Source organism: Callorhinus ursinus, unplaced genomic scaffold, assembly GCF_003265705.2.
Source record: "Callorhinus ursinus isolate GAN/ISIS: 27379988/994484 unplaced genomic scaffold, GSC_fseal_2.0 scaffold71, whole genome shotgun sequence".
Lineage (NCBI taxonomy): Eukaryota > Metazoa > Chordata > Mammalia > Carnivora > Otariidae > Callorhinus > Callorhinus ursinus.
In genome coordinates, this window is record NW_027397133.1 from 3,329,995 (window position 1) to 3,351,558 (window position 21,564).

Below are 21,564 nucleotides of genomic sequence, written 5' to 3' on the forward strand. Positions count from 1 at the left end.
CACACACACACACACACACACACACACACACACACACACACACACACCACGGAATATTATTCAGCCATCAAAAAGAATGTATCTTGCCATATGCAATGACACGGACAGAGCTAGAGTATATTCTGCTAAGTGAAATAAGTCAGCCAGAGAAAGACAAATACCATATGATCTCACTCATATGTGGAAATTTTTTTCCCCAAAGATTTTATTTATTTGACAGAGAGAGACACAGCAAAAGAAGGAACACAGCAGGGGGAGTGTGAGAGAGAGAGAAGCAGGCTTCCCGCTGAGCAGGGAGCCCGATGTGGGGCTCGATCCCAGGACCCTGGGATCATGACCTGAGCCGAAGGCAGACACTTCACGAATGAGCCACCCAGGCATCCTCATATGTGGAATTTAAGAAAGAAAACAGATGAACATATGGGAAGGGGGAAAAGAAAAAAAGCAGAGAGGGAAACAATCCATAAGTGACTTTTTTTTTTAAGATTTTTTATTTATTCATTTGAGAGAGACAGAGAGAGCACATGCAGCGGGAGAGGCAAAAGCAGACTCCCAGCTGAGCTGGGAGCCCAACATGAGGCTTGATCCCAGGATCCTGGGATCATGACCTGAGCTGAAGGCAGAAGCCCAACCATCTGAGCCAACGGCAGACACTTAACCGACTGAGCCACTCAGGCACCCTGCATATAAATTTTTTTAAAAAGATTTTATTACTATTTTTAAAACTTTATGTCATCTCTTATGTATATATATTAATGTATATCATCCCTACACCCAACGTGGGGCTCAAACTCACGACCCCGAGATGAAGACAAAACAAGCACCAAGTGAAGAAACAATCAGATGAATCCAGAATACAGGACGTTCTACAATTGACCTGGCCCAGACTCTTAAAAAAAAGTGCTAAATTGTTCAAGATCGTGAATTGGAAAACTTTCTCTGCAAAGTAATTGACAGTAAATTTTTTTTGGCTTTATGCACCATAACGGTCCCTGTTTAAACTTTTTTTTTTTTTTAAAGATTTTATTTATTTATTTGACAGAGACACGGCGAGAGAGGGAACACAAGCAGGGGGAGTGGGAGAGGGAGAAGCAGGCTTCCCACCGAGCAGGGAGCCCTTTGCGGGGCTCGATCCCAGGACCCTGGGATCATGACCTGAGTCGAAGGCAGGCGCCCAACTGACTGAGCCACCCAGGTGCCCCACCCTGTTTAAACTCCTTAAGGCTGCTGTTACAGAGTTGTAAAAATTCTGGAAAAGCTGTCACAGATAATACATAAATGAGTAGGTGTGGAATAAAACTTTATTTACAAAAACAGGTGGCAAGCTATAGTTTGCCAACTCCTAGATTAAAATAGACACAGAACCAAATCCAAGCGATGAACTTGGATGCATCCTTAAGCATCATGTCATCAGTACGTCCCTCCCCCCAAAACAAAAAGCAAAATATTAGCAATTGAATCTAGCTGAGTGTATTCATTACTGTATGATTCTTTTCATTTTTCTGTATGCTTGGCACTTTTCACAATAAACGTAATTTTCAAACTGTGCATTGTCCTGTGTCATTAACTCTTTAATGCCTTTCCAATTTTGCTTTTAAATATGATAATAAATATTTATTTATTTAGCTCCACACCAGTATGGAGCTCAATGGAGGGCTCAAACTCATGACCCTGAGATCAAGAGTGATGCTTAACCCACTGAGCCATCCATACGCCCCATGAATATCTTTTGTACAGAAATACTTGTTCACATTCTTTCTTCAGGGTATATTCTCATTATCAAGGAGAATGACTGGGCCCAAGACAGAACACTGTAATGACTCCTGATAAATATTTCCAAACTGCTTCCTAGAAAGACTGCACCTTTTCCCACCACCCTTGTGAACAATTATATGGGTCTTTAAAAAAAAAAAAACTACAAAGGATTTTGTTGATTTTACATATGCTAAGACAGAAAATGTGTAAGAAGATATAATACCAAAGGGTCAGTGGTTTTCTCTGGGTAATGGAATTATGAGTGATTTTCATTTTCATCTCTGAATTTATTTTGTACTGTATCAGATTTTTCCATAACACGCATACTATTCTGTAATTTAAAAACAGCAACTTTACAAAAGGATAAATAAGGTAGGATTCTGGTTACACGAAATACCTAGAATAATTAAATTCACAGAGCTAGAAAGCAGAATAGAGGTTACCAGAGGCTGGGGGAAGACAGAATGGGAAGTTAGTGTTTAATGGGCAGATTTTCAGTTTAGGATGATGAAAAAGTTCTGGAAATGGACAGCAGTAATGTCTTCACAACAATGTGAATAAACTTAATGCTGATGAATTGTACGTGTTTTTTTAAAAGATTTTATTTTTTTTAAGATTTTTATTTATGTATTTGACAGAGAGAGACACAGTGAGAGAGGGAACACAAGCAGGGGGAGTGGGAGAGGGAGAAACAGGCTTCCTGCAGAGCAAGGAACCCAATGCGGGGCTCGATCCCAGATGACCCAAGCTGAAGGCAGACACTTAACAACTGAGCCACCCAGGTGCCCCTAAAGATTTTACTTTTTAGTAATCTCTATACTCAACGTGGGGTACAAACTCATAATCCCGAGATCAAGAGTTGCACACTCCATCAACTAAGCCAGCCAGGTGCCCTCAAGTGTACATTTAAGAATGGTTTAGGGGTGCCTGGGTGGTGCAGTTGGCTAAGGAGCCGACTGTTGGTTTCAGCTCAGATCATGGTCTCCAGGTGGTGAGACCAAGCCCAGGACTGAGTTCTGTGCTCAGCGGGGAGTCGGCTTCAGGACTCTCTCTCTCCCTCTGCCCCTCCCTCCAGGCTCTCCCTCTAAAATAAATCAATCAATCTAAAAAAAAAGGGGTGCCTGGCTGGCTTAGGGGGTAGAGCATGAGACTCTTAATCTCGTGGTTGTAAATTCGAGCCCCACATTGGGTGCAGAGATTACTTAAAAATTAAAAAAAAAAAAAGTTAAAATGCTACATTTTATATTGTGTGTATTTTGCCAAATTAAAGAAAAATTAAACACTAAGTTATATTACATACACAAATTAAGAATGCTCATCATAAATGTTTACAATAGTGAAAAAGTATCAACAACTTACATACCCACCAACATAATGGTTAAGAGTAAATTACCACCTATCAAACAATGAAACATGAAGCACAAATGAGGCTATGGATTTGTATTTTTGCTGCAAACAGACCCATGATATGCTGAAAAAATAAGGCTATCATATAGTAAGCATGATCTCATTTTGATATTTAAAAAGAGAAAAAAAGGGCGCCTGGGTGGCTCAGTCGTTGGGCGTCTGCCTTCAGCTCAGGTCATGATCCCAGGGTCCTGGGATCGAGCCCCACATCGGGCTCCCTGCTTGGCAGGAGGCCTGCTTCTCCCTCTCCCACTCCCCCTTGCTTGTGTTCTTGCTCTATCTCTCTGTCAAATAAATAAATAAAATCTTTAAAAAAATAAATGAATAAAAATAAAGAGAAAAAAATATGAATAAATAGTAAATAGAGATGTCTGTGAGGTGAAACCCTGAAACATTAGCAGTGGCCACTTCTCAATGGTGGGACTATGGGTGATCTTTTTCTTCCTTTTAACACTTTCTGGAAATGGGCAGCTGTTACTTTCACAATCAGAAAAGCAATAAAACTCTCTGAAAGAGAATAAAGAACCTGACATAAAGGACAGTGTCTGAAATCACAGACAGATGAGGGGAATGAAGACTTGCGCACAGTTTTCCTGACTCAAGTGGGCACACCCTGTTCAGAGCCGGCCGCGGGCAGTTTGTGAGGGTAGCTCAGCTGCCAGACAGCAGCTCATTTCCTTGCCAGCATCCCGATCCCGTCACGGGCCTTATCTCCACCTATCTATCCACAGACACTCCACGAGGCCACCAAACACCTCTCACTTAAAGGGCAACAGAGCGGAAGTGCCTGAGCACATGAGGACCTGGACAAGGGAAAGCAGTTTCCGCAAAGAGGGTGGGCACGGAAAGAAAACACTCTGGAGAGAAAACCAGCCGGCAGCTAGTTAGGTTACGGCTTTTTCCTTCTGGGGAGGTGAGGCCTGCAATGCACAGGCAAGCCGTTCTTCACTCAAGATGCCCAAATTAGTTCACTAAGCTGCCTACTCACAGCCTGGCACCGGGCACCAGGCATGCCTGGGGGCTCTGCGTGGCCCAGCCCCTCCTCCCGCCGTGAAGCACAGGGCAGACACCACTTGCTTCTCACACAGTGTCCTTCCGCCACCAACAGACGGATGTCTGGCTGTTAGCAGGACACAGGGACCCCATTCCAGCCGGCAGTATTATTAGCCCCTGACCACACAGTGCTAACTTACAAAAGTACCCTGTGAAATGCTGCCTCTTTTTGGCTGATGGCTTGGCAGGTTGTTCAAGGCCCACTGCTGGGCCTAAACTGGTCGGGCTTTGGTAGCGTCTAAATGAGGTTCCCAGATACAAGTGAAGTTAAGGAGGGACTAGGACGGGCAGAGACGTTGACTTACTTTACTGTTGAAAAGAAACCAAGGCAGCAGTGTGGTAAGACCTGGGTGAGATCTTGGCTGGCTATAACCTAAAACCTTGAGTAAGTGATTACATCTTTCTGAGCATTAGTGTCTTCATTTAACTTAATGGGAAAGTAATAACAAATACAATAAAAAAAAAATAATAATGCACACTTCAAGGGATTATTGTGACAATTAAATGTGGCGGTACAGGGGGCGCCTGGGGGGCTCAGTCAGTTAAGTGTCTGCCTTCGGCTCGGGTCATGATCTTGGGGTCCTGGGACGAAGCCCCGAGTTGGGCTCCCCACTCAGTGGGGAGTCTGCTTGTCCCTCTCCCTCTGCCCTCATGCTCTCAAATAAATAAATAAAATCTTAAAAAAAAAAATGTGGCTGGGGCGCCTGAGTGGCTTAGTTGGTTAAGCGTCTGCCTTCGGCTCAGGTCATGATCCCGGGCTCCTGGGATCAAGCCCCACACTGGGCTCCCTGCTCTGCGGGGCTCCCTCTGCCTCTGCCTGCTGCTCTGCCTACTTGTGCTCTCTCTCTCTCTGTCAAATAAATACATAAAATCTTAAAAAAAAAAAAAAAAAGAAAATGTGGCTGTATAGGTAAAGCACAGAACATCCTCAGTACGTGGTACTATTGTTATTAGCTGTATAACCTTGGACTAGTCTCTTCTCTTGAGTTTTCTTCCTTTTTCTTTTCCTTTTAAGATTATTATTTATTTATTTGAGAGGGAGAGAGAGAGCACGAGTGGGGGGTGGGGGGCAGAAGGAGAGGGAGAAGCAGACTCCCTACTGAGCGGGGAGCCTGACACGGGGCTCAATCCCAGGACCCTGAGATCAGGACCTGAGCCGAAGGCAGATGCTTAACCAACTGAGCCTCCCAGGCGCCTCTTTCTCTGAGCTTTGACTTACCTTTTCCTCACCTATAAAATGGTTGTTGTGAAGAGAGACCATGTACATAAGACAACCACCACGATGCCTGAGACATAACTGCTGCTCAATAAACTCAATACAGCCATCCTCACTAGTGCTACAACTGGAGGCCTTCTGGTTACCCTCCAAAGACACTCAGAGTGAGAGGATCCCAGAACTGCCTGGAAAGGGGTTCCTGACACAGTCACCATCTGGACCTCTCCAATTAAATCCTAAACCTGCCGAGGATGAGAGCAAAAGACTGGTCACCTAGGGCGAAGGCATCCCAGGATCCAAGGGCGAGGATGCTGGGAACACGGATGCCCTTGCTGCTGGTGGTATAAAGTGGTAAGCAATCACTGGAGGGCAATGGGGTTATATCTACCAAATGATAAAATCACCATCTTCTGACCTAGCCATTCCCTTTCTAGTAATGAATCCTGCAGTTATACCTGGACACATACAAAATGATATGCACATGGTCATATACTACGTGGTAACAAAAGCCTGGCCACAACCTGAATCTGTACAGGACAGGTTCAATAAATTATAGTGCTCCCATGTTGAAATACTATACAGCAACAGAAACAAAGGAGGAATCTATGTACTGATCTGGAAATAAACCCAAAAGATAATGTAAACTGAAAAGAGAAAGGTATAGAGTGGTGTATATAGATTTTACATTACCTTGAATTTTCAGCCATGTGAATATAAATGATCTATGACGAAAGATAACCTGCACCTCTCTTTCCTTTTCACATACTGGTGCTATATCAGAGGTCGATGGGAATAGGCAGAATGCGGTGAAGGAGGCTCTCCTCAGGGCTTTTGCTCTTAATAAGGGATCTGCCCAAATTAAAGCAAATACTGAAAGCAGACATTTATCAATCCAGGCTAACCTGTGATAAACACCGAGACTAACCTGACGAAGTCTTCGGGAAGCAGGTCAGGACTAACACCCAGGGAGTCAAGCACGTCGTTTCGAATCTGGAGCAACAACTCAGAATCTTCCCCAAAGGTATCAGAACTAGGATCTCTTCCTTTATCTGTGCGGAACTTCAAGAGCACTAAGAAAGGCAAAGAAGGTAGGTTAAAAACCAAGTCTCTTTTTTTTTTTTTTTTTTTTTAAGATTCTATTTATTTCAGAGAAAGAGACAGAGAGAGAGAGAGAGCAAGAGCAAGCAGGGAGCAAGAGGGAGAGGGACAAGCAGGCTCCATGCTTAGGCCCCAACGTGGGGCCCAATCGCCCGACCCTGAGATCATGACTCAAGCTGAAATCAAAGAGTCAGACACTCAGCCACTGAGCTACCCAGGCACCTCCAAAACCAAGTCTTTTCATAACAAATGCTTATGGATGTTGAGAACGTAAACACAGAAAGTGGTACGTTAATCAAAATGAGAGCCAAGTGAAAGATAATCTACTTTTCATTTGCAAACATAGAGGCAATCAGTGATTACAAAAATGACTAAAATTACTGTGATGAGTGCCACAATAGTGTAACAGAAGATCTGACATCCTTGGTGGGGTGGTGTCAGTTAAGGACTCCCCAAGGAAGTAGTAACCAAGTTGACTTGGTTTGAATGTGTGAATTTGGGGGCAGGGGAAGTAGGGGAGAAGCCTCAAGCAGAGGGAAAAGACCCAATTATGACCCAGAAGACAGGTCTGGAGTGGGAGGCATGCATTCTAGGCATCAGTTCAAAGGGCTGCTTCAGCCAGAAAGGCCAGCCAAATGCTCAGACTCATCAGACAGGCAGGTCATTACAAACAAAACCTCCCTCAGTACAATAATTATGTCAACCTCTAAAAATGAATGTTTAATTTTGCTTGTGAACCAGGGGAAAGGTTCAGATGATGGCGGCAAATTAGAGCTTCTGTGTAATGAGACCCTAACAAGGTTTGAATTTTTAACCCCAACAAAAAGACACAGGCAGGAGCCTAAGACTGATGAAAATACCAGCACCTTCTAATGCCAGCACACCCTGTCCACGATGTTCACTGCATGCTGGGTGGATGGTATCCTTCTTCCCCGCAAGCTCCCCAAGATGGGCGCACAGCCGGCCTGGAGCCCCATCTCTAGGGCAATGCCCCTCCCACCTGACACTGCTGCTTCAGAGCTTGGGTAGACACAGACAGGGCCGGGTGTTCTGGGACAGCAGCTCATGCCCAGAGGGGGCTTCCCAGTTTTAAAAAAGTACTTCCTTTTAAGTCTCATCGACAACTGCTGATGGAAAAGAGAATCTCCATCAGTACAAGGGGCTCTTCCCTAAAAATTAAGATGGACTGAAAAGTGACCCAACTGCTGTGAGGCTCTTTAAAAATCCAAGGATTTGGGGGCATCTGGGTGGCTCAGTCGTTAAGCGTCTGCCTTCGGCTCAGGTCATGATATCCCAGGGGTCCTGGGATCGAGCCCCGCATCAGGCTCCCTGCTCAGAGGGAAGCCTGCTTCTCCTCTCCCACTTCCCCTGCTTGTGTTCCCGCTCTCGATGGGTCTCTCTCTGTCAAATAAATAAATCTTTAAAAAAAAATAAAAATAAAAATAAAAATAAAAATCCAAGGATTTGGAAGCCACCCTCGACTAAGGAATCTGTCCTTCGACTTGTTTTCTTAAGACTCACAGATTGTTTCGGTGATGAGCGGCCTGGGTTGAGAACCACTGGCTAAGTAGCAGGAATTCATTCATTCACCGGTACGATGGCCAAGCACTCACTGCAGGCCCGGCAGGCCCAGGGGCTGCAGGGAGTGGCCAGCCTGCTCCGGTGAAGGCAATGGGGGTGGGGGCAGAGGGAGGATTCAGGAACCACAGCAGATGGCCCCCTCAAGCCCGAGAGGAGCTCATAAATGGTTGTCAAGTGCTCCAAGAAGGCCCGTTTAAGGAAAAGAAGACACAACCTGCCCTGGGCTGGGCTTTTCTCAGAGACAGCCCTGGCCCCCGAACCCCCCCCGCCCCACCCCGGTCCGCATCTCTCTGGCAACCTCCGCACGTCAAAAAACGACTCCAAAATATCTGTTTTGTTGTCTGGGGATGTTACTTTCCTCTTTTCAAGAACACAGCTCCAGGGCACCTGGGTGGCTCAGTCAGTTGAGTGTCTGACTCTTGATTTCGACTTGGGTCATGATCTTGGGGTTGTGGGATCGAGCCCCGCGTGGGGCTCTGCACTCAGCGTGGAGTCTGCTTGTCCCTCTCCCTCTGTTCCTCCCCCCCGCCCCCCCAACCCCGCTCTCTCTCTCAAATAAATACAATCTTTAAAAAAAGAAAAAAAGAAGAACACAGCTCCTAGAATCTTTAATGCTACCTGACCACTTGGCAGCCAACTCAGAGCTGATGACAATTCGGATGCTGGCTAACACCAATCTGCCATCACCTAAGCCTCACTTCTAACTCATCAGATGTGTTGCTGGGATTCCAACTTGGAGTAAATAAACGCAATCAAGTAATAAGCATTTGGGGGCAGGGTGGAGAAAAGACTAAAACAGGGACCATCAATCCCTGTTTAGACCAAGACTCTTTTTCAACAATGTCCTATGAAAACAAAGGAATCTGGAAATGTGCTAGTCAGGCCAGAAGAGAGGATACTCTGAGCAGACTGTATCGAATGTCATCGTTATTCCTGTCAATCACTCCTGAGAGGACACAAGGACAGACCCAGAAAGAGTTATCAGTGTCACCTGAGCAATGACAGAAGCCATGCCAAGTGCAAGCTGCTCGAACCGCACAATCCATGGCCCAGTGGCCACTGTGTGGGAAAAATGAGTGAGGCTGCTTGATTTCCAGCAGCCAGGGTGGTGGGCAGCAGGAGCCCGTGCTGGCTGTCTCCAGGCGATCCTCTCATTTCTGTGTCACTGCAACAGAAGCACCAACTGTCACGAGGGACGGAGAGGAGAGAGGACCATTTTTCCAGCTCCACCACAAAGCTTGTCATCTTTTGGTTAGAAAATAAAGCTAGCTCTTGGAACAAAGCTCAAACCATTATAATAATCGGAAAACAGTGCCTACAATGTGCCAGGCACTATTCTCAACATTTTATGTGCATTAATGCTCATCCTCAATGACCTGGTGAGGGAGGTATGACTGTCCCCACTTTATTGATGAAGAAACTGAAGTTCAAAGAGATGAAGTGGCTTGTTCAATGTAACTGTCCATAATAAGCAGTGGAGCAGAAATGCCAACTCAGATCTGGCTTCAGAATCAGTGTTTCTTAACCCTAATCAAATCCAGGAGAAATGCTAAGACAACCAGGAATGCAGCCCCAAGGATTCCAAGTGGTCTGGCTCTTTGCCCCTAACCTCAGGAAGACTCCTATTCAACCACATTTTTGTGAGATGCATTTTCCAGATGGGCCCTGCCCTCTCCCAACTGGTCCATTAATTTTCAGTTGCTAGTTCAGCGGGTGAGAAGTGGAGGCAGAGGCTGTCCGAAACCTCGCCCATCGGTCTTCAATGTGTAAGAGCAGCTTCACCTCAGAAAGAAGAAGACGGCACGAAAAGGCGGAGGACGAAGGCAGCCAGCAGCTGGCCCCGCTGTCTCTCTGGGCCGCTTGCCCGGTCCTGGTGCAGGCCGGCTGGCCGGGGGCCGGCAGGCTGGCACCGTCCAGATACCTCGCTGACCACATCTGAAGTCCTCGCAGGGCCTCTGGGAAGGGGGCCAGTCAGTCCGGCCACTTACTTGCAGCAAAGCAAACAGAAGCTATATTTTTCACTCTTTTTCAAATGTCAGCATTCCAGTCAGCAGGGGTCGTGGGGGACAGGGAGTAGCCCATGTCCTGGACAGGCAGCAGCCCCAGAACTGACCCTATCCCCTAATCGAGCTCTTGCTTATTAAATTCTCCTCTTTGTTCTGCTTCTTACCCCTCCCAAAGAGCCAGTCAGCTACACACACGCACGCATACCCCCACCCCCACCACTGTTGACACTGCACTTCTGAAGAGCACCTCTTCACCAGTTTCCAGATTATAAAATTGTTCCATTAAGATCAAATATTGTCAGGGATGGAGAGCTACTCTGCCAAAAGATGACTCATCGCATAGTATCAAAACATTGCACAAAATTAGAGTTCCAAACTTGATTAACTTCATCTGAACCTTTTAATTAACTAGGTTGTTAAAGTCTAAGGGAATGACATTCATCGCTACAGATGATAGGCTAGTGTCTCTGCCCAAGTTCAGGACTTGCCCGTGTAATGGAAAAAGGCAAACTTCGAAAAAGGAGAAACCAAGCACCTTTTCATCTGTCAGAAGAAAAACAATGTACATGCGAATATACTACTATTCTGGGAAAAAAACAAAGACATTAACACTCAAATTCAAATTTAAACTGAATCAGAGTATCAGATTCGTGTTGTAACAGAAATCTGGAAAGCAGCACTATTATTTATTTATTTACTTATTTTTTTAAGATTTTATTTTTACTTGTTTGACGAGAGAGAGACAGAGAGAGAGGGAACACAAGCAGGGGGAGTGGGAGAGGGAGAAGCAGACTTCCCACTGAGCAGGGAGCCCAATGTGGGGCTCGATCCCAGACCCTGGGATCATGACCTGAGCCGAAAGCAGATGCTTAACAACTGAGCCACCCAGGCGCCCCGGAATGCAGTACTATTAATCACTGTATTTCTCTCTACAAATTTATTACATTTAAATACTGGAGTTATATTTAGCATAATCAGTAAGGCCACCTGAAAAAAAAAAATAGCACATTTATAGGTGAGAAAATGAAGTTAATGTTGCAAATTAGCCCCAAATCAACTGCTGTCCTCAACTGAGGGGGAAAAAAAACAAATCTACACAAAAACCTATTCATATGCCTGACTGACACCTAAAGCTTCTCTGTACCTGACACCCTTCCTCCAATCTCTCTGGTTCTTTCTAACCTCCCACAGAACCATTCTCTCCAAGCTGTCATTATCTCTGAGAATGGCCTGGAAACTGGCTCGACTCTTGGCTCACATATACTTCCAAACAAAAAAAAAAGGGTTTTCCTCCTACCCTATAGCCTTTTTTTTTTTAAGATTGTATTTATTTGTTTATTTGACAAAGAGACAGAGGGAGTGCAAGTGCTCGAGTAGGGGGAGGGGCAACAGGAGAGGGAGAGAGTCTTTTTTTTTTTTTTTTAAAGGATTTTATTTATGTATTTGACAGAGAGAGACACAGCGAGAGAGGAAACACAAGCAGGGGGCATGGGAGAGGGAGAGGCAGGCTTTCCGCGCAGCAGGGAACCCGATGTGGGGCTCAATCCCAGGACCCGCGGGGCTCGATCCCAGGACCCTCGGACCATGACCTGAGCCGAAGGCAAGCGCTTAACGACTGAGCCACCCAGGTGCACCATGGAGAGGGAGAGAGTCTTAAGCAGACTCTGCACTGAGCAGGGCTCGGATCTCACAACGCTGAGATCATGACCTGACCCAAAATTAAGAGCCCAATGCTCAACATAACCAAGCCATCCAGGCACCCCCGCCCCACAAAGCCTATCTTTTAAGGCAAAACATGAGGTCTCATGTTTGGTCAACTGCTCTTTCCAATAAATACATACCAAGGATGGTAATAACTAGAATTATTGTGATGATTTCACAGTGTATACAAATATCGAATCATTATGTTGTAACCTGAAATATAGTGTTATAGGTCAAGTACATCTCAATAAAAACAAATATATAAATAAGTAATGAGCACCAATTTTGTGCCAGGCCCTGAGCTGGACAGGGGAAAGCAAAAACACACACACTGCCCTCTCAGAGCACTTAGGGAAGGTGACAAAATTACATACAGAATAACAAAAGGTGGGCACCAGCAAAGGTGCTCTGAGGGAGCATTACTGGATGGAATGGGGCGGTCTCACTGGGTGGAACCATCTCATCCCCACTGGCCACCAGGCCTGAACACTGACCCTGGGCACACTCTCACCCTTGGCACATCCATGTGCTGCTTCAAAGCCAAGGGAGCTTTGAAATTGGCAGGCGGCAGCAGTAAGGACCACAGCACTGGAGCCAAACTGCCTGGGCTGGATCCCAATTTTTCCACTTACTATATGACCTTGGGCCTGTGACAACATCCTTGAGCCTCCTCTGTAAAATGGGAATCATAAGAGCACTTCCCTTACGGGGTTTAAGGACTAAGTGAAGTAGTGTCCCCGCAAAGCAGCCCGGACAGCGCCAGGTGCAGCGAGTGCACCAGGTAAACGACAGAGCTCCAGAGCCGCTGCCCTTCCACAACCTCCATAAACCCAGTTTGCTCGCCCTCGGAGAAACTGACCTACTTCGTGTCGAAATCCCCACTTAACTCTGTTACCATCACTAACACAGCCACAAGTTCTGGAGGCCCCAGTGACTCGGCTCTGAGAAATCCTGATACTCTGCACACACACACACCCCACCCTCTTTCCACCAATGCTCGGATCTCAGGGTGTGATCTTACAGTAATTTGTGTAAATTCACTGTACAAGGACGGGATTTGTCTCCTCTGCTGGATTTTTGTGCTCGTGGGACAGAAACCATATCTGCTTTTTTCACTATTCTCTACTTAATGCCTAGCACAGGGCATGCCCCATAGTGGGCACTGAGAAAATGTCCACTCGGGCAAACGACGGACACCAGTCACACATGAGGGGGCGGAGGGCTCATGACAACTGACACAGGATCCTCACCCACCCTTACCAGGCCTGCTCTTCTATTCAGAATATAGTTCTCAACATAACCAGGATGGATCTGTTCCTTACCATGTATTTACAAACATGGCAGATCTGGAAAGTCCAGCAAGAAACAAAAAGACATACACAGTGCACCAAGTGTGTCCTCAAGAGGGAAACGAGATGAAATCTGGCTTTCAAGGCCAGGGGTGCCTGGGTGGCTCAGTCGGTTAAGCATCTGCCTTCAGCGGCTCAGGTCATGATCCCAGGGTCCTGGGTTCGAGCCCTACATCGGGCTCCCTGCTCCGCGGAGAGCCTGCTTCTCCCTTTGCCTGCTGCTCCCCCTGCTTGTGTTCTCTCTTTCTCTCGGTCAAATAAATAAACAAAATCTTAAAAAAAACCAAAAAACAAAAAAATCAAGGCCGTATCTGAGGGCTAAAGGTGCAGAAAAGCCAGCCCCCAGGCATGAAGCTCCAAGGAGGGACAGAGCTGGATTGGGGAAGGCAGGAACGTTTCAGGCAAGTCACTGTGAGTTTGGCTCTTGCAGCCTCCTGCCTTTTGAGGTGCCTGGTCATCTGTTCAGCTCAGTTCCACATTACTTGCCCCTTCTTTTACTTCACTCTTTAACCACAGAAACTTACAAGTAGGTGTGTGCACATATTCATTCATTCATTTTTTCATCCACAAACATTTCCTGAGCACCTGCACTCCACCCTCACACCTCCCTTGCTGAGCCTGTGCTGGGGACCCAGAAGCGATCCAGACAGCGCCAGGTCCTGCCATCCACAGAGGGCACACTCATAATTCCTGACTGTCACGACTGTCACCATGGCCACACAGTACTCTGATCTCACTCTCCAGAGAGCCTCACCACTGGAGTGGCTTCCCCTGAAGACTTGCTCTGAAATGCCCCTTCTGAGCTCCAAGTCCTGGCCACCCTTTCACCTCTCCAGTGAAACGTGGTGTGGGACCTCATCACATAACAGCTCAAAACAGAAAAAGAAAGCTGTCTCTTATTATTTACATCTCACCCTCTTCTGAAAAGAATTTGAAGCAGCCGCATGCAAGTTATTGGGGGGGTGGGGTGGGGAAGGGAGTGCTATTTCTCAGAAATGACCTGAAAACAAGATGCCGTTTTTTAACTACCAAATTAAAGGCCAAGATTACTCACCTAAGCAAGAAGGCAGAGGGAACTGCTCTGTCACTGAGCTCTGATGGGAGGGTAAATGCTCAGTAAACCATAAGAAAATGTGGTACAGAGGATCTTTACAAAGGGCCATGCCCTTTGGCCAGTGACTGAATTATGTATAAATGGTCACTGCCGTGTTATTTATACGAAAGAAAATCTGGAAATAGTATCAGATGGTAGGATGGTTACATAAAACATATGGACAGGTTGGAATATTATTCATCTATTAAAATTATGTTTAAGCAGGTTTTAGTCAGGGGCGCCTGGGTGGCTCAGTTGGTTGGGCATCCGACTCTTGGTTTCGGCTCAGGTCACACACAATCTCATGGGTTGTGGGATTGAGCCCCGTGTCAGGCTCCTCACTTGGCAGGGCGTCTGCTTGAAAGAGTCTTTCCCTCTGCGCCCCTCCCAAAAGATAAATAAATCTTAAAAAAACAAAAAACAAAACAAAAACCACCCTAATTTAGGTGAAAAAAAAAAAAAATCCTACAGGGGCACCTGGCTGGCTGAGTCAATGGAGTGTGCGACTCCTGATCTCGGGGTCGTGAGTTCAAGCCCCACATTGGGTGTGGAGATTACTTAAAAATAAAACCTTAAAAAAATTCTATAATATCCTATATTCAGAATACGCTCCACTATGTAAAAACAAAACAGAAGGAGGTAAGGTACAACTGTTCCCACCCCATTCTAGAAGTGGGAAACTGAGTCTTGGGACAGAGAGGCTCAGTGTCACAATGGACTCAAAGGTCATCACATTCATAATCTCAATGCTATACCCCCCCTCCCTAGGAGCAGAGACAAGATAGGAGACACGCTAGTTCACAAAATAAAAATCACTTCAAATGGATTTGGCTCCCCACCCCAGAGCCCACCAGTTTAGAATAATGCCAACCACTCAGTCAGACTCTTGTCCAGCCAAATACCTGATTCTCCTCTAAAAAATGTCAAGTGATTCCTAAGCTTGACTCTCACCTTTGAAGTAGAACATTTTGCCTAGTATGCAAAGACTGTATATAACTTACAAAAAGAAGATGTCAAGGAAATTCTAAAATGCAGGGACAATTATGTAGAGGGCAAGCAGAGAGATCCACAACCCCCTGCCGCAGGGCCCCTTCTCTCTCAGCGTTGCCAACCGCACCCTCTACTCACAGAGCGGTTCTGACAGAGCCCTCTGCATTCACACTCACCCTGCCTGGTCACAAGCAGCAGGGAGACAGGGGCTTTTCTCTAGCCCAGCACTTGAGTGGCACATGACCTTGACTCTGGGCATCTGCTGCTCTCTGCCAACGGCTCTCACCGAGGGAAGATGGCACAGGACATTCCCGTGACTGTGGTCTGACAGTAGGAGAAAAGATGGGAGGCGCTGAACAAGAACTGCAGCTGGGCTGGGGGCCCAAGAGCAGCTCAAACACAGGCTAATGCCGGGGGTGGGGGAGACATAGGGCTGCAAAGCAAACAACCAGGCAGGTCTCGCTGACAATGCTGCCCATTATTACAGTCTGCTCTCAGGGGCCTCAGGTTCCCATCTGCCAAAGTGGGATAAGGAAATGTCACAGGGCTCTTGTGAAATTCAGATTTGTAAAATGGACATAATGCCATTAATTGGTGATGCTAATATAGTCAAACCTTGAACAACAGAGGTTTAGAGGCACTGACCCCCCGTGAACTCGACAATCCACATATAACTTTGATTCTCCAAAAACTTCACTACTAATAGCCTACTGCTAACCGGAAGCCTTAGTGGTAACAGAAACAGTTGGTTAACAAATATTCGTGTTCTATCTATTACATACTGTATTCTTAAAATAAAGTAAGGTAGAGAAAAGGAAATGTTATTAAGAAAATCACAGGGAAGAGAAAATACATTTTACAGTACTGTACTGTATTTATAAAAAAAAAAAAATTCGTAAGTGGACCTGCACATTTCAAATCTGTGTTGTACAAGGCTCTGCTGTAATTGAAATCTGACTGCGTTGGGCAACACTTAGACACTTACTAGGTTTGGTGACCCTGGACAAATGACAGCCTGTCCAACAGTCAATATCCTAATATGACAACGGACGATCATAATAAGATCTGCTCTCACGAGGGCGCTATGAAGATTTAATGGGATTGTGACACATGTAAAGCTCTTAATCAAAAATGATGAAGGCACAACAGGGGCCGGGCCTTTGTTTAATCCCTGTTGTCCAATGAGGCGGATTTAGGCTTATGCCCATTTGTCAGACTGAAGAGTGGAGCAGTGCCTCACCAGGATGGGTTTTCTCGCCAGACTATGCGCTGACGGCTGTGAGGCACTAGACCGTACTTACGGGTCACCTCTGCCCTTCCCCTCACCTCTCTTCTCTCACATGGCACTGCCTTCCTTTCTGAATGACTGCGGTCTGCGTTCTCTACCACTGATAAGGCAGTGGCACCTAAAAAACCCAAACAGAACAACAACCACCAAAAAACCACCGCTTTTTTTCTTCCGCCCTTCCTACAAATTATTTTTAAACATCTGTGGTCATGACAGCAGTGAATCAACAAGTACTCGACTGCCACCCCCTTATCGGAACCCACTTCCCTGTGGCCGTCTCCTCCTCAGTGGTCCTTGTCACTGCTGGACACCAAAACACCCAGTGGGGAATGCCAGGCCCGAATGGGAATGGCTGCCCTTGACCTGGTCTGCAAAGGTCACAAGTTCTAAAATAAGAAGTTCCCTCTGAACAGAACTCATCACCAAATCAAGCTGAGGCCTAGAGACAAAGACAATTTACAAATCATAAAAACGGAGGTAAGTAGGGAGTGTGGTGGCGTCAGGGAGAATTGGAGGAGGAGGCATCAAAGAAACAAAGTTTTCTAGAGTCTACAACAGGAAAAAAAATATTACAAAGCACCCACCATCAAGACACCTTGCAAAAGAATCCACACGGAGAGGATGAAACATGAGATGTAAAATACTAGAAAGTTCGGGTGCCTGGGTGGCTCAGTTAGTTAAGCGACTGCTTTCAGCTCAGGTCATGATCCTGGAGTCCCGGGATCGAGTCCCGCATCAGGCTCCCTGCTCAGCAGGGAGTCTGCTTTTCCCTCTGACCCTCCCCCCTCTCATGTGCTCTCTGTCTCTCATTCTCGCTCTCTCAAAAAAATAAATAAAAATCTTTAAAAAATAAAAATATAAAAAGATAAATAAAATAAAATACTAGAAAGTTCTAGGAGTGCCTGGTTGGCTCATTTAGGAGCATGAGACTCTTGATCTCAGGGTTGCAGGTTCAAGCCCCAGATTGGGTGTAGAGGTTACTAAAAAAAAAAATAAGTAAACCTAAAAAAAGAAAGTTCTAGAAGAATATATAAGAAATGGCTGTTTCCTCTGAAGTTATCTGTACATTTTACTAATCTGTCTCACTTTTACAATTTAAAAAAGGAGAAAACAGAACTACTTTGAAGGTTCGCATATATATGACCATCCTAAGTATAAAGTTCTCAAAATCTCCATTTCTACAGAGGCCACGAAGTGAAGGGACTTGCTTAAGGTCAAGAAATATATGCAGAGCTGGGACCTAAACTTCTTCTTTCCAGATCCAACTCTGGAGACTTCAAGGTATTGGTGACTGAGAAGATTCTACAGGCAGGAGAAAGGAGATGTGAACCCCAAACTTGTCTGGCTAGATTTACAAACCAAGGACAATCAGTCACTTTAGAAAAGAGCCTAATCCCCCAGTGAAGGGCCCTGACCTCTCCAGCTCCTAGCAGAGACAGGAGCTGCTGGTTGTTAACAAGCCCTTGCTCCCTGGACACGAGAGTTAAAGGCATGGAAATACTTCTCCATCCTTTAGATGCTTATGGCACAGTCCTACAGCTACGTCTGGGTCTTACAGGTACTTCCAGTCTTGTGCCACAGTGGAGAAAAGGACTCAGGCAAATTAGCACCATCTAAGCAGCTTTACATGAGCCTAAAATAAACTAATGAAGCCACAGGTTAAGAATTAGCAAAATTCTGGGGTGCGTGGGTGGCTCAGTTGGTTAAGCATTTGCCTGCCCTTGGCTCAGGTCATGATCCCAGCATCCTGGTATCAGCCCGCATCAGGCTCCCTGCTCAGCGGGGAGTCTGCTTCTCCCTCTGCCTCTGCCCACCCCCCACTCATGCTCTCTAATAAATAAAATCTTAAAAAACAAAACAAAAAGGAATTAGCAAAACTCTCCAAACGTAGGACAGGTAGCCTCAGCAATTGACCCACATTGACGAAGCCCGTTCTGCATCAGGCCTCTGCTGGACAGTCAAGAGACGAGGGAGCCCACAAGATAGCCCTCGAGTCAGCTCTGTTGTCTGGGGGTGGCATGGGGATTACAGAGGAAGGAAACCCAACTCAGATAAGGGGAGTTAGGTTCTTGGAGGTAGCACTGGAGCTGAGCAATGAGGGTTAAGTGGGAAGGGCTGAAGCAGGATATTCCAGGCAGAAGAAATGGAAATGGTTATAGAAATGAAGGGGGTGACAGCAAGTAGTAGTTCAGTAAGAGTGTAGGGTTCAAGGATGGCAGAAGGGAATGGAAAGGAGAAAAGAGGTCAGCGGGTCCCAGGTCTAGAATGCTAAGCCGCAAAGTTTAAATTGTATCCTGATGGCAAAAAAGATTCATGGAAGGGTTTCAGTTTTTAGAAAGATCAATCTGGTGACTAAAAATGGATCAGAAGGAGGAGCTCTAAAGGCAGAGGCTGGTAAAAGGACCACAGCACTGAGGAAGGCTGCCGGTGAGAGGCAGTCCTATGGGAGAACTCGTGGTCATGTGAGTAGGAGGGAGGGAGATCAGGTCTCCAGTGAACTCGGGTCCCAGAGAGCACCACAGAGTGCCGGGCTGGGGCTCTAGGTGAAAGGAGCTGCCAATCACGCATATGAACTTCACGAATGCTTCGCAGAAGAGAAAAAGGCAAATAGGCTGGAACAAAGTTAACAGCTTAATTTGGAGCACTGGCTTCCAACAGATTCATTCTGGCTCTGGGTAAACACAGGCAGCATATTAGGACAACTCATCTTTAATCCACCCCACAACCAATGAGGCTCAGCAGTGGGAAGTGAGTTACAAGAGGCCACCACTCCATCTATGCCCTTTGCCCCCCTAGTACCTGCCTCCAAGCCACCATTTGTATTTTTAGTAAGTTCCTGCCCAGCTCCAGACAGAAGGTGTGACTTGTTTACATGCAAATACACCCCCTACAGTCTGCCTACCACTACTGCCTGACAGAGGAAATTCTTTTTTGCAGAGCAAAACCCCATAGTGGAGGCCACGGAGACTTGCTCATCATCTCCTACCTAATTCATCAAGGCTTTGCTGTTCTGGTGATGTGTGGTATTTCTCCCACAGCAAGGGTCTCTAGGCAACACTTGAAAATCTAGGGAACCTATACAGCTCTTTTCCAGAGGAACTGTACATACAGAATACCAGCTTCAGACCTCGCCGCCATCTGAAGAGATGACGAGGATGTGCTGTTAAAATTTGCCATTCTCGGGGCGCCTGGGTGGCTCAGTCGTTAAGTGTCTGTCTTCGGCTCAGGTCATGATCCCAGGACCATCCTGGCCGTGTCGGGCTCCCTGCTCAGTGGGAGACCTGCTTCTCCCTCTCCCACTCCCCCTGCTTGTATTGCCTGTCAAATAAATAAATAAAATCTTAAAAAAAAAATATGCCACTCTATGGACCCCGCACAGATCATCAATAAGCCCTTTGCAAGTATTACTCATCAGCTATCAAATATCAGCATTTTTCCAGGTGCTGAGAATCGGTTCATTTGGAGACTGTTTTTGTTTTTTGTTATTTTCAACTTTTTTTTTTTTTAAGATTTTATTTATATACTTATTTGAGAGCGGGAGCAAGAGTGGAGGTAGGGGCAAAGGGAGAGAGGGAGAGGGAGAGAGAGCGAGAAAGAGAGAGAGAAAAGGTGAGGCAGACTCCCTGCTGAGCAAGGAACCCCACACAGGGCTTGATAACAGGACACGGAGATGACCTGAGCCAAAAAGTCAGACGTTTAACCAAGTAAGCCACCCAGGTGCCCTTATTTTTAACTTTTTTTTTTAAACATATTATTTTTTTAAAGATTTTATTTATTCATTTGAGACACAGAGACAGAGAGAGAGAGAGAGAGAAAGCATGAGCAGGGAGAGAGGCGGAGGGAAAGGAAGAAGCAGGCTCCCCATTGAGCCAGGAGCCCGGTTGTGGGGCTCGATCCCAGGACCCTGGGATCATGACCCGAGCCGAAGGCAGATGCTCAACCATCTGAGCCACCCAGGCACCCCTATTTTTTAACTTTTGAAGTAATTTTAGACATACAGAAAAACTGTACACAGAATTCCTGTATAACTTCATCTAGATTTCCCAAATGTTAACATTCTACCACATTTATCATTATTTCTCTGTATCTACACATATTCAGTTTTTCCTGAATGATACAGCATTTGCTCCTAAATACTTCAGGGTGTATTTCCTAAAAACAAGAATATTCTCTTACATAACCACAAAACAATTATGCAAACCATGAAATTAACATTGATAGACTATATCTAATCTACAGACCTTTTTCAAATTTTATCAACTGTCCCACTAATGTCCTCGAAAGCAAAAGAAAAGTCTTCCCCTACTCTCGGATCCAATCCAGAATTCTCCACTCCACTTAGTTATCGTGTCTCTTTATTCTCCTTTAATCTGGAACAAGAGTTCCTCAGTTCTTTGTGACACTTTGAAGAGTACAAGTCATTTACTTCACAGAATATTCTCCTATTCGAGTTGGTCTGATGTTTCCTCGTAATTAGACTCACATTACTCACTTTGGACAGGAAATCCAGAGTGGTGGTGTGTCCTTCTCAGTGCATCCTCTCGGGACGCACGAGCTCTTTTTGTCCCATTCCCAGAATATCAACTTTGATCTCTCGGTTGAGGTACAATCTGCCAGAGTTCTCTAAAGTCTCTCTCTGTAATTAGTTAAAAAAGTAACTTGGGAAGAGACATCTCTTCTACTTCACAGCAAACCTTCCCATTAGGTTTAGCATCCACCAAGGATTTTTTTTTTTTTAAGATTTTATTTATTTATTTGACAGAGAGAGACACAGCAAGAGAGGGAACACAAGCAGGGGGAGTGGGAGAGGGAGAAGCAGGCTTCCCGCAGAGCAGGGAGCCCGATGTGGGGCTCGATCCCAGGATGCTGGGATCATGACCTGAGCCAAAGGCAGACACAATGACTGAGCCACCCAGGCGCCCCTCCATCAAGGATTCTTGACTGAAACAACTTTTACTGCTATGGTGATGGTCATGTACAGATTTTTTTTTTTTTAAGATTTTATTTATTTGACAGAGAAAGACACA

The 21,564-nt window shown here is 45.7% G+C and overlaps 1 protein-coding gene across 3 annotated transcripts in view; it reads right to left on the reverse strand.

Annotated features, from left to right (window-relative positions):
* The window catches only part of SAE1 (SUMO1 activating enzyme subunit 1), a 77,970-nt gene that overhangs the window by 9,098 nt on the left and 47,308 nt on the right, over positions 1-21,564 (reverse strand). For 2 of the 3 annotated variants that reach the window (XM_025849735.2, XM_073886514.1), the window contains exon 7: positions 6,357-6,501. The exons of the other annotated variant lie outside the window; for it this stretch is intronic. In XM_025849735.2, the coding sequence (XP_025705520.1) occupies positions 6,357-6,501 (145 nt within the window). The remainder of the gene's footprint in view (positions 1-6,356; positions 6,502-21,564) is intronic. 3 annotated transcript variants of the gene reach the window in all.